At 39.9% G+C, this 12,860-nt stretch overlaps 1 protein-coding gene across 4 annotated transcripts in view; it reads left to right on the forward strand.

Annotated features, from left to right (window-relative positions):
• The window catches only part of MRPL3 (mitochondrial ribosomal protein L3), a 174,190-nt gene that overhangs the window by 94,867 nt on the left and 66,463 nt on the right, over window positions 1-12,860 (forward strand). For all 4 annotated transcript variants that reach the window (XR_009211712.1, XR_009211713.1, XM_058433729.1 and 1 more), the window contains one exon: window positions 10,165-10,241. Coding sequence is in view for 2 of the 4 variants with exons in the window: in XM_058433729.1 (XP_058289712.1) it covers window positions 10,165-10,241 (77 nt within the window). In the remaining 2 variants the exon portion in view is untranslated. The remainder of the gene's footprint in view (window positions 1-10,164; window positions 10,242-12,860) is intronic.

The raw sequence follows: 12,860 nt of genomic DNA on the forward strand, positions 1-12,860 counted from the left end.
CAATTATGTGTCTTGGAGTTGCCCTTCTCGAGGAGTATCTTTGTGGCGTTCTCTGTATTTCCTGAATCTGAATGCTGGCCTGCCTTGCTAGATTGGGGAAGTTCTCCTGGATAATATCTTGCAGAGTGTTTTCCAACTTGGTTCCATTCTCCCCATCATTTTCAGGTACACCAATCAGACGTAGGTTTGGTCTTTTCACATAGTCCCAAATTTCTCGGAGGCTTTGTTCATTTCTTTTTATTCTTTTTTCTCTAAACTTCCCTTCTCTCTTCATTTCATTCATTTCATCTTCCATCAGCGATACCCTTTCTTCCAGTTGATCGCATCTGCTACTGAGGCTTCTGCAATCTTCGCGTAGTTCTCGAAACTTGGCTTTCAGCTCCATCAGCTCCTTTAAGCCCTTCTCTCCATTGATTATTCTAGTTATCCATTCTTCTAATATTTTTTCAAAGTTTTTAACTTCTTTGCTATTGTTTTGAATTTCCTCTCGTAGCTCAGAGTAGTTTGATCGTCTGAAGCCTTCTTCTCTCAACTCATCAAAGTCATCCTCCATCCAGCTTTGTTCCGTTGCTGGTGAGGAACTGCGTTCCTTTGGAGGAGGAGAGGTGCTCTGTTTTTTAGAGTTTCCAGTTTTTTTGTTCTGTTTTTTTCCCCATCTTTGTGGTTTTATCTACTTTTGGTCTTTGATGATGGAGATGTACAGATGGGTTTTTGGTGTGGATGTCCTTTCTGTTTGTTAGTTTTCCTTCTACCAGACAGGACCCTCAGCTGCAGGTCTGTTGGAGTTTACTAGAGGTCCACTCCAGACCCTGTTTGGCTGGGTGTCAGCAGCGGTGGCTGCAGAACAGCGGATTTTCGTGAGACCACAAATTCAGCTGTCTGATAGTTCGTCTGAAAGTTTTGTCTCAGAGGAGTACCCGGTTGAATGAGGTGTCAGTCTGTCCCTACTGGGGGGGTGCCTCCCAGTTAGGCTGCTCAGGGGTGAGGGACCCACTTTAGGAGGCAGTCTGTCCGTTCTCAGATCTCCAGCTGCGTGCTGGGAGAACCACTACTCTCTTCAAAGCTGTCAGTCAGACAGGGATCTTTAAGTCTGTGGAGGTTCTTGGTGAGTTTTTGTTTGTCTGTGCCCTGCCCCCAGAGGTGGAGCCTATAGAGGCAGGCAGGACTCCTTGAGCTGTGGTGCGCTCCACCCAGTTCGAGCTTCCTGGCTGCTTTGTTTACCTAAGCAAGCCTGGGCAATGGCGGGCGCCCCTCCCCCAGCCTCGCTGCCGCCTTGCAGCTTGATCTCAGACTGCTGTGCTAGCAACCAGCGAGACTCCGTGGGCATAGGACACTCCAAGCCAGGTGCGGGACACAATCTCCTAGTGTGCCGTTTTCCAGGCCCGTTGGAAAAGCGCAGTATTGGGGTGGGACTGACCCGATATTCCAGGTGCCGTCTGTTTCCCCTTTCTTTGACTAGGAAAGGGAACTCCCTGACCCCTTGCGCTTCCCGAGTGAGGTAATGCCTCGCCCTGCTTCGGCTCGCGCACAGTGCGCTTCACCGACTGTTCTGCACCCACTGTTAGGCACTCCCTAGTGAGATGAAACCGGTACCTCAAGCAGAAATGCAGAAATCATCCGTCTTCTGTGTCGCTGGGGCTGGGAGCTGGAGACCGGAGCTGTTCCTATTTGGCCATCTTGGCTCCACCATTGAGCATGGAATGTTCTTCCATTTGTTTGTATCCTCTTTTATTTCATTGAGCAGTGGTTTGTAGTTCTCCTTGAAGAGGTCCTTCACATCCCTTGTAAGTTGGATTCCTAGGTATTTTATTCTCTTTGAAGCAATTGTGAATGGGAGTTCACTCATGATTTGGCTCTCTGTTTGTCTGTGATTGGTGTACAAGAATGCTTGTGATTTTTGTACATTAATTTTGTATCCTGAGACTTTGCTGAAGTTGCTAATCAGCTTAAGGAGATTTTGGGCTGAGACAATGGGGTTTTCTAGATATACAATCATGTCATCTGCAAACAGGGACAATTTGACTTCCTCTTTTCCTAATTGAATACCCTTTTTTTCCTTCTCCTGCCTGATTGCTCTGGCCAGAACTTCCAGCACTATGTTGAATAGGAGCGGCGAGAGAGGGCATCCCTGTCTTGTGCCAGTTTTCAGAGGGAATGCTTCCAGTTTTTGCCCATTCAGTATGATATTGGCTGTGGGTTTGTCGTAGATAGCTCTTATTATTTTGAGATACATCCCATCAATACCTAATTTATTGAGAGTTTTTAGCATGAAGGGTTGTTGAATTTTGTCAAAGGCCTTTTCTGCATCTATTGAGATAATCATGTGGTTTTTGTCTTTGGTTCTGTTTATATGCTGGATTACATTTATTGATTTGCATATGTTGAACCAGCCTTGCATCCCAGGGATGAAGCCCACTTGATCATGCTGGATAAGCTTTTTGATGTGCTGCTGGATTCGGTTTGCCAGTATTTTATTGAGGATTTTTGCATCAATGTTCATCAAGGATATTGGTCTGAAATTCTCTTTTTTGGTTATGTCTCTGCCAGGTTTTGGTATCAGGACAATGCTGGCTTCATAAAATGTGTTAGGGAGGATTCCCTCTTTTTCTATCGATTGGAATGGTTTCAGAAGGAATGGTACCAGTTCCTCCTTGTACCTCTGGTAGAATTCAGCTGTGAATCCGTCAGGTCCTGGACTCTTTTTGGTTGGTAAGCTATTGATTATTGCCACAATTTCAGAACCTGTTATTGGTCTATTCAGAGATTCAACTTCTTCCTGGTTTAGTCTTGGGAGGGTGTATTTGTCAAGGAATTTATCCATTTCTTCTAGATTTTCTAGTTTATTTGCATAGAGGTGTTTGTAGTATTCTCTGATGGTAGACTGTATTTCTGTGGGATCGGTGGTGATATCCCCTTTTTTGTTTTTTATTGCATCTATTTGATTCTTCTCTCTTTTCTTCTTTATTAGTCTTGCTAGCGGTCCATCAATTTTGTTGATCTTTTCAAAAAACCAGCTCCTGGATTCATTAATTTTTTGAAGGGTTTTTTGTGTCTCTATTTCCTTCAGTTCTGCTCTGATTTTAGTTATTTCTAGCCTTCTGCTAGCTTTTGAATGTGTTTGCTCTTGCTTTTCTAGTTCTTTTAATTGTGATGTTAGGGTGTCAATTTTGGATCTTTCCTGCTTTCTCTTGTGGGCATTTAGTGCTATAAATTTCCCTCTACACACTGCTTTGAATGTGTCCCAGAGATTCTGGTATGTTGTGTCTTTGTTCTCGTTGGTTTCAAAGAACATCTTTATTTCTGCCTTCATTTCATTATGTACCCAATAGTCATTCAGGAGCAGGTTGTTCAGTTTCCATGTAGTTGAGTGGTTTTGAGTGAGTTTCTTAATCCTGAGTTCTAGTTCGATTGCACTGTGGTCTGAGAGACAGTTTGTTATAATTTCTGTTCTTTTACATTTGCTGAGGAGAGCTTTACTTCCAACTATGTGGTCAATTTTGGAATAGGTGTGGTGTGGTGCTGAAAAAAATGTATATTCTGTTGACTTGTGGTGGAGAGTTCTGCAGATGTCTATTAGGTCCGCTTGGTGCAGAGCTGAGTTCAATTCCTGGATATCCTTGTTAACTTTCTGTCTCGTTGATCTGTCTAATGCTGACAGTGGGGTGTTAAAATCTCCCATTATTATTGTGTGGGAGTTTAAGTCCCTTTGTAGGTCACTGAGGACTTGCTGTATGAATCTGGGTGCTACTGTGTTGGGTGCATATATATTTAGGATAGTTAGCTCTTCTTGTTGAATTGATCCCTTTACCATTATGTAATGGCCTTCTTTGTCTCTTTTGATCTTTGTTGGTTTAAAGTCTATTTTATCAGAGACTAGGATTGCAACCCCTGCCTTTTTTTGTTTTCCATTTGCTTGATAGATCTTCCTCCATCCTTTTATTTTGAGTCTATGTGTGTGTCTGCACGTGAGATGGGTTTCCTGAATACAGCACACTGATGGGTCCTGACTCCTTATCCAGTTTGCCAGTCTGTGTCTTTTGATTGGAGCATTTAGCCCATTTACATTTAACGTTAATATTGTTATGTGTGAATCTGATCCTGTCATTATGATGTTAGTTGGTTATTTTGCTCGTTAGTTGCTATAGTTTCTTCCTAGCCTCGATGGTCTTTACAATTTGGCATGTTTTTGCAGTGGCTGGTACCGGTTGTTCCTTTCCATGTTTAGTGCTTCCTTCAGGAGCTCTTTTAGGGCAGGCCTGGTGGTGACAAAATCACTCAGCGTTTGCTTGTCTGTAAAGTATTTTATTTCTCCTTCACTTATGAAGCTTAGTTTGGCGGGATAGGAAATTCTGGGTTGAAAATTCTTTCTTTAAGAATGTTGAATATTGGCCCCCACTCTCTTCTGGCTTGTAGAGTTTCTGCTGAGAGATCAGCTGTTAGTCTGATGGGCTTCCCTTTGTGGGTAACCCGACCTTTCTCTCTGGCTGCCCTTAACATTTTTTCCTTCATTTCAACTTTGGTGAATCTGACAATTATGTGTCTTGGAGTTGCCCTTCTCGAGGAGTATCTTTGTGGCTTTCTCTGTATGTTTCTGTAGTTTCTTGAGGGGTGACCTTACATTTTGTATTTGTGCTTTTTTAGACTTTTTGACATAGACATTTAATGCTATGAACTTTCCTCTTAGCACCGCTGTTGCTGTATCCCAGAGGTTTTGATAGGTTGTGTCAATATTATTGTTCAGTTCAAATAATTTTTTAATTTCTATCTTTATTTCATTGCTGACCCAGCAATCATTCAGGAGTAGGTTATTTAATTTCCATGTATTTTTATGGTTTTGAGGGTTCTGTTTGGAGTTGATTTCCAATTTTATTCCCCTGTGGTCTGAGAGAGTACTTGATATAATTTTGATTTTCTTAAATTTGTTGATACTTGTTTTGTGGCCTATTATATGGACTATCTTGGAGAATGTTCCATGTGCTGATGAATAGAATGTATATTTTTGCAGTTGTTGGGTAGAATGTTCTGTAAATATCTGTTAAATTCATTTCTTCTAGGGTATAGTTCAAGTCCATTGTTTCTTGGTTGACATTCTATCCTGATGACCCGTCTAGTGCTGTCAGTGGAGTATTGAAGTCCCCCACTATTATTGTGTTGCTGTTTATCTCATTTCTTAGGTCTAGGAGTGATTATTTTATAAATTTGGGAGCTTCACTGTTAGGTGCATATATATTTAGGATTGTGATATTTTCCTGTTGGCCTAGTCCTTTTATCATTATATAATGTCCCTCTTTGTCTTTTTTTAACTGCTGTTGCTTTAAAGTTTGTTTTGTCTGATATAAGAATAGCTACTCCTGCTCACTTTTGGTTTCCATTTGCATGGAATATCTTTTTCCACCCCTTTACTTTAAGTTTATGTGAGTCCTTCTGTGTCAAGTGAGTCTCTTGAAGACAGCAGGTACTTGGTTGGTGAATTCTTTCTGCCATTCTGTATCTTTTAAGTGGAGCATTTAGGCCATTTACATTCACCTTAGTATTGAGATGTGAGGTACTATTCTGTTCATTGTGTGATTTGTTTCCTGAATATCTTGTGCTTTTTTTCATCATGTCATTATTATATAGGTCCTGTCAGAATTATGCTTTAAGGAGATTATATTTTGGTGTATTTTGAGGATTTGTTAGAGCTCCTTTTAGCAGTTCTTATAGTGCTGGCTTGGTAGTGGTGAATCCTCTCAGCACTTGCTTGTCTGAAAAAGACTGTATCTTTCCCTCATTTATGAAGCTTAGTTTCACTGGAGACAGAATTATTGGCTGATAATTGTTTTGTTTAAAGAGGCTAAAGATATGACCCCAACCCCTTCTAGCTTGTAGGGTTTCTGCTAAGAGATCTGCTGTTAATCTGATAGATTTTCCTGTATAGGTTACCTGATGCTTTTGCCTCACAGCTCTTAAGGTTCTTTTCTTTGTCTTAACTTTAGATAATCTGATGACCTTGTTCTGAGATGGTAATTTTTTTTGTGACGAATTCTCCAGGTGTTCTTTGAGTGTCTTCGATTTGGATCTCTAAATCTCTAGCAAGGCGGGGGATGTTTTCCTCAATTATTCCCTCAGATATGTTTTCCAAACTTTTAGATTTCTCTTCTTCCTTGCGAACACCAATTATTGTTAGATTTGGTAATTTAATGTAATCCCTTCTTGTCAGGGATTACAAACTCTTGGAGGCTTTGTACATTTTAAAAAAATTATTTTTTCTTTGTCTTTGTTGGATTGGGTTAATTTGAAAGCCTTCTACTTGTTTGATTCTATTGCTGAGACTTTCCAGTGCATTTTGCATTTCTCTAAGTGTGTCCTTCATCTTCAGAAGTTGTGATTGTTTTTTATTTATGCTATCTATTTCACTGGAGACTTTTCCATTCATATCCTGCATCTTTTTTTTTTTTTATTTCTTTAAGTCAGACTTCACCTTTCTCTGGTGCCTCCGTTGTTAGCTTAATAATCGATCTTGTGAATTCTTTTCCTGGCAGTTTTTCTCCAGCAATTCAGAGATTTTATCTTGGTTTGGATCCAATGCTGGTGAGCTAGTGTGATCTTTTGATGGTGTTAAAGAACCTTGTTTTATCATGTTACTAGAATTTTTTTTCAGGTTTCTTCTCATTTGAGTAGGCTGGGTCAGAGGGAAGATCTAAGAATCAAGGATTGCTGTTCAGATTATTTTGCCCCACAGGGGTGCTCCCTTGATGAGGTCCTCTCCCCCTTCCCCTAGGGATGGGGCTTCCTGAGAGCCAAACTGCAGTGATTGTTATTTCTCTTCTGGATCTAGCCACTCAGCAGAACTACCAGGCTCCAGGCTGGTACTGGAGAGTGTCTACAAGGATTTTTTTATGGGATTCATCTTCTGGTCTGTCGGCCATGGATACCAGCACCTGCTCCAGTAGAGGTGACAGAGGAGTGAAGTGGACTCTGTGAGGGTCCTTGGTTGTATTTTTGTTAAGTGCACTGGTCTTGTGTTGGCTGGTCTCCAGCCAGGAGGTGGTGCTTTCAAGAGTGCATCAGCTGCAGTAGGATAGGAAGGATACAAGCTTGTCCTTGGTCAGGTGTTGTGCTGGGCCACATAACTCCCAAGAGATTATGTCCTTTGTCCTTGGAGTTCCTCAGCTGTCCCATGGAGCCTGCAGCGGCAATCCACCTCCTTCAAAGGGCTTTCAGATTCTCTTCTCTTGGCTTTCCTGGTATATTCCTGTGGTGGTTCTTGGAGCAGAATTTCACGATGTGGGTCTCCACATGCTGGTCTGTCTATCCGAGTGAGAGCTGCAAGTTAGTCCTGCGTCCTATCCACCATTTTCCTCTGAAAACGTTACATTTCTTGATTTTGAGCTTTAACTTCTGCACATGTCAGTTATTTTGTCAACATTTGCATATTCATGTTAAAGAAACAGCCAGATTTGTCCACCTATCTTCGCTCACAGTTCATTAAAAACCCATTATTAATTTTAATTTTGAAAGTTTCTTTAACACGAAGCAACAGATATATCTTTAGGAAAGTCTTAAGCATAAAGATAAATTAGAGATTAATAAAAATCACATTTCACAATAAATTCCAGAAATTGTACCATTGTTCACATCTTTGTTTCTTCAGGATTTGAAATCCACCTCAGTGGATTTCAAATGTCTCTGCAGTTGAAACACTTCCACTAAAATATTTTTGCCAGAAAACTCATTGTAAGTTTCTATTACATTTTAGAAAATCTCTGAAGGTTTTCCTCTTCTACTAAAACTTAACAAATGATTGAATAGTGAACACTGACATGATTTGATCCACTGCTGTAGAGTAAATGTCTAGTTCTTGGTGAAAATAATCAAGGTGTTCAAATACTGCCCTTGTGATTTCTTGGCACTGTAAGACCAGCACATTTTATCATTTTTCCTGGCACTCTTCTTCAACATTTGATTATGTTTTCTATGGACTTATTTATTTCCTTATTTTTTATGGTTATTGCATTGTTCATGGGCTTCTCCACAATTTCTGTGCACCAAACTTCAAGGAACAATTTTAAAGCCTGTTGCTAATGTATCTTCAGAGTACATTATTCAAAACTGATTCTGTTTGGAAATATTTTTGTGGTTTTTTTAATCTCAAAAAAGAAAAATTACTTTCAGCTATCATGGTTTATTTTAAATCTCCTGTTTAAGCACAAAAATGTATGGTACCACAATGGCTGCGTGTGTAAACCACGCCTGAAGTTAGAGAGAATTTTTGAGAATCTCATAAATTTACTCTTGAAACAAACATGTATAGCTGAATCCATGTGTGTTTGAGGCCAAGTACGTAACTGGGATTTGAAGCTTTACATGTGTATTCTATCTATTCTTAAGACTCAACAGTAACCACAGAAATTGCCTAGAAGTTAGGCCAATGAAAGATTTTTGAGGGGAGGGCTATGTTACCAATCACACTGTTTAGCATGGCCAATGTCTGGTGATAATAAAAAGCAAACCAACTTTTAGTCAGTTCTATTACTGTTTTTGTATCCTCTACATACAGTGTGATGTTTTATTGTTTATGCCTTGGGCAGCTACTCCCACCGTTCCACCCTTGGTATGCTAGTGTTGACAGATATTACATTCATTAATAATTCTGAGAGTCATTAAAAGATGTGATAGCATGCAGTGCTGGCCAGGATGGGGGTGTCTGGAGTAGGGGGTGACAGAAGAGGAAAAGACAGGGCAGATTACAGTAGACTCATGCATTGCTGGAGGACATGGGGATCATTTTAGCCCTTGAGATAGAATTTGGCAATAGCTATTAAAATTAAATGTAAACATTCCTTTTAATCCAACAATCCTACTCCTGGGAATCAATCCTGTAGAAATAGAAGTTTTAGTTTATAAGGATCTATGGCCAGTAATGTTTATTGGGCATTGCTTGTGATAGAAAAAATGAAAAGAAGCACATCAATAAGGGAAGATTGGAAATATTGTCGTATGTCTGAACCATGGAATTCCACACAGCCACTTATAATTAGATTTGTACTGGCCAACTTAGAATGATTTTCATAATGTTTTATTAAGTGAAAAAATAAAGTGGGCTAAAAGTGTTTATCAACAACAACAAGGCCTTATGCATGTGAATATGTGACTTTATATGGTTGTAAGAGCCTAGAGAAAAGCTTTTATGAATCGAAGGAGTCATGCACTCTTGGTTTATTAGAGAGAAGAGAGGGGAAAGGCCAAAGGAAGAGAAAAAATATTTTAAAAGCTGTTTTTTATTGTGGGGCTCTTCTTTATTCTCTTTTATCTATAGCTTCTTACCATTTGTGTAAAATTATGTGTGTGTCTGTACATAGCCACAGAGGGCTATGAAGAGAGAATGCCAGCAGACTCTCCAGCATCATCCACTAACACTTTCTAACATGACAGAAATGTGCTACATCTGCACTGTCCAAAACGGTAGCCATGAGCCTCCTGAGCTGCTGAGCACTTGGAATATGGCTAGTGTGACCAAGGAAGTAAATTATACTGTACTGGCTAAACTTAAATAGTTTAACTGTTGTAGACAATAGTTTTCTATAAGCAGTAGAGTTGTGGTTTATTTTTATTTTCTTCCTTCTACTATTCTATACTGTTTAAAGATTTCTATAGTTACTAATTATGTAATCAGAAAAAATTAGGGAGAAGTAGTATGTGTAGTGATTAAGAGCTCAGAGTTAGATCCAAACAGCCTGGTTCAAATCCTAGCCCTCCTTCTTCATTTCTTAAAATTTTGAGAACATTTCTTAATCTGAAATTATTTCCCTCACTGTGCCTCAGTTTTCTCACCAGTAAAATGGACATAATCATACCTATCTCATGGAGTTATCATGAGGATTAAATGAATGTATACTTGTAAGTGCTTAGAACAATACCTAGCACATGGCAAGTGTTTGATAAGATTTACAAATAGAAATATTATTGGTTGTACTTGTCAAGGGTCTTAGTTGCAAGGAATAGAAGATTCTGGCTAAAGAATTTACTGAATAGATACTGGTGAGCTCACAAAAATGTTGATGTGTCTGGAGGACCAAGTTCAAGGCCAAAGGGGAGATCCCAAATGATATCTCATTACTGGTTCTGGTGAGGAAGCCACTGTGCTAATGTTGTCTGAGAGTAATTGCTTCCATTCTATTCCAGAGTAAAAGTCTTTGCTGGTGCATCAGATTGGCAGAGTGTAGATCACATGTCTGTGCCATAGCTGCAAGGGAGTCTAGGTAAGCAAGCCCTCTTCTAACACTTTCAGCTTCTGTTGGGAAGGTGACCAAAAGTTGGGAGCTCCCTGCAAATAAAAATGAACTTCATGTGCTGGGCAGCCAAAAACAAAAGATTTTTAAAATATACAGTAAATGCCATTTAAACTAGGGAAAGCCTGGGGAGAAAGGGAAACTAATGTAAAATTTTTAAGTAGACCCAGATTCTGGACTCATTAAATACATTTTAGGGGTAACTAGCTCTCTGAAACCTTGTTTTTATATCTGAAATCAAAGTGTTGAATCAGATGAACTCTCTGGATGTTGATGCTGTGAAGTGTCACATTCTCAGATCATCTCTGTGCTTGGCATGACTTGAAACAAAGAAACAAGAAGATCCCATAATTACGTGGAAAAAATGATTATTTTTATCTTAAGTCACCCCAAAATTTGTATTTAGAAATGGACAAGGTAAACATTTTTATAGGAATTTTTATTTCTTCCTTTAAAGTAACTTGTCAGTATTATACTGTTGGTTATTGGAATTGAGAGAAGACCTTCTCTCTCCAGACCCAAAGCCAGTCATCTTGTGCTCTCTGAAATGGACCAGACTATTTTTAAAAGGGAGAGAAAGAGGTGCCATGAGATGATAAAAGGGACAAAAAAAGGTAGACTTTGTTTCTGTAACAGTTTTTTGGAACATGATAGCTTTTTTCATGTCAGCCATACTCAGAGATAAGGGGGAAAAACTCCTGTCTAGTTCTCCCACATCTGCCATGAAAGTTACTAGGGTTCTTACAGGCTTTTCTCCTGAATTACTATAACATATATTTAGGATTATCCCTATTTCATCTGGAAGTTTTTATTTAAATGCACTGCTTGTATGCACATGTTTGTTTAAGTTTTGCTGAAATCTTAAGTATCATTCCATGACTTCTTAATTTCTCTTCCTGTGGGGGATGTTTCTCTTACTTCATAAACCGAAGACAGGGCTTTCCAAAAATGTTCACGTCCAAGCACTCATAAAAATTGTATTTGTATCTGAGGTTACTTCAGATCCTGAGTTGTCTTGGGGACTCCAGCCTAACCACCCTGAAAACTGAGGGCACCAATGATGCTGCCATCTGTGTCACTTTCCTGGTTCACCAGTGCGTGAGGCACTCCTCAGAAAACTCTGGCCTAAGCCCATGGGAAAAATTAGGCTTGATATACCAAAGCAGTCTTTACATACAGTTTTCCAGGGATGGGTCTGCTAAAGCATGCAATATATCAGAAAGGATAATTTCATGAAAGTGAAGAGAATGGTGGACTAGCCCAGAGATCTATTTCAGTGAACTGAAATAGATGAGGAAACTGAGGCCCAGAGAGATAAGTGACTTGGCCTAGGTCACGCAGCCACTTGGCGGCAGGCCAGGCCAGGCCAAGATTGCCTGGTGAAGAACCCTCTCAGTTCTATCAGTTAGAAGAGGTTTGGCCTCAAACTTAAGCATTGATATCAAATGCATTTTAGAATCTTGGAGTTTTATTTTTATCTAATAGTGGAGTTCTGCAAATTATAATCTTGGGATTTACCCAAGCAATTAGTTCAATGATTCTTTTGTAAAGTTGGTAGACACTGGGGTTAAAAAGGAACGAAACAGTACTTTATTTTAAGCAGCTTAATTAATGTCTTTAGCTACTCCATCTGTTTATCGCTTTATTCTAGAGTGTTTTTGCAATGCCCAATTCTTTGGCAGTGCATAGAGAAACACAGTTATTAATTACTATTATCATAATCACTTCACAAAGCAGTAAGTACTCATACTTCCTAGGAGCGAAAGTTTCACACCAACATTCCTCCAAGATAAGCATCTTTAGAGTAAAATATTCATATGAATCATCAAGAGCTATTATTAAATGCTTTTCAGAGTTTCTGAGTCATTACCTTAAAGATTTAACTTAGGTTTACTTTGATAGGAAAATGGAAGGCTAACATTTAATATCTTTTCTTCTCCTGTAAGAAGTGCTGGTTCTTGACCAGGCCTCCGTGGGCGGCCTTCCCTACCACTCTTATGGGGGAAGTAGACTGAGAGGTGCATTGTATCTATTAAGGAACATGTTCAGGCCTCTTCCTCTTTCTGTTAAGGTAGTATACGAGCATGGGCTGCTGGTTCCCTTCACCTAAATTTACTGCAGATAGCTCCAGAAGCAGATGCAATCAAAGCTCTGAGGAAATTATCAGTGACACCCAAAACGGTGAGAATGCCCTGGAGAGACAGAAGGCCGTCTAGCGTAGGAGTGTGAGGAATGAGCGGTGGCAGGCTGGGGCAGACAGCTGGGCATGTGCAGCAGGCACAGGGGATAGTGGAGGAAGGCCTTTGGGTTCTGCCTTTTCCTTTTCACCGCCTGACTTTAAATGAATCCTTGCTGGTCCCTTTGCCACTGAAACTGGCAGCATCAACGCAGGCTGCTAGTGTTGTCAGGGTGCATAAAAGTACTGCAAAAACCCTGTTGGGATGAGTGTTGATGAAAACAGGACTGGCCAGCTGATATTTAACATCCACTCATCCACCTCTTCCACATCAAACTCCCTGGGATGGCAGATTTTAATCTAGGCAACTATTGCCCACAGGAGTTGCCTAGCAGAGTGGTACCAAAAATAGT

The sequence above is a fragment of the Hylobates moloch genome, unplaced genomic scaffold, assembly GCF_009828535.3.
Source record: "Hylobates moloch isolate HMO894 unplaced genomic scaffold, HMol_V3 SCAFFOLD_22, whole genome shotgun sequence".
In the NCBI taxonomy this organism is placed as follows: Eukaryota; Metazoa; Chordata; class Mammalia; order Primates; family Hylobatidae; genus Hylobates; species Hylobates moloch.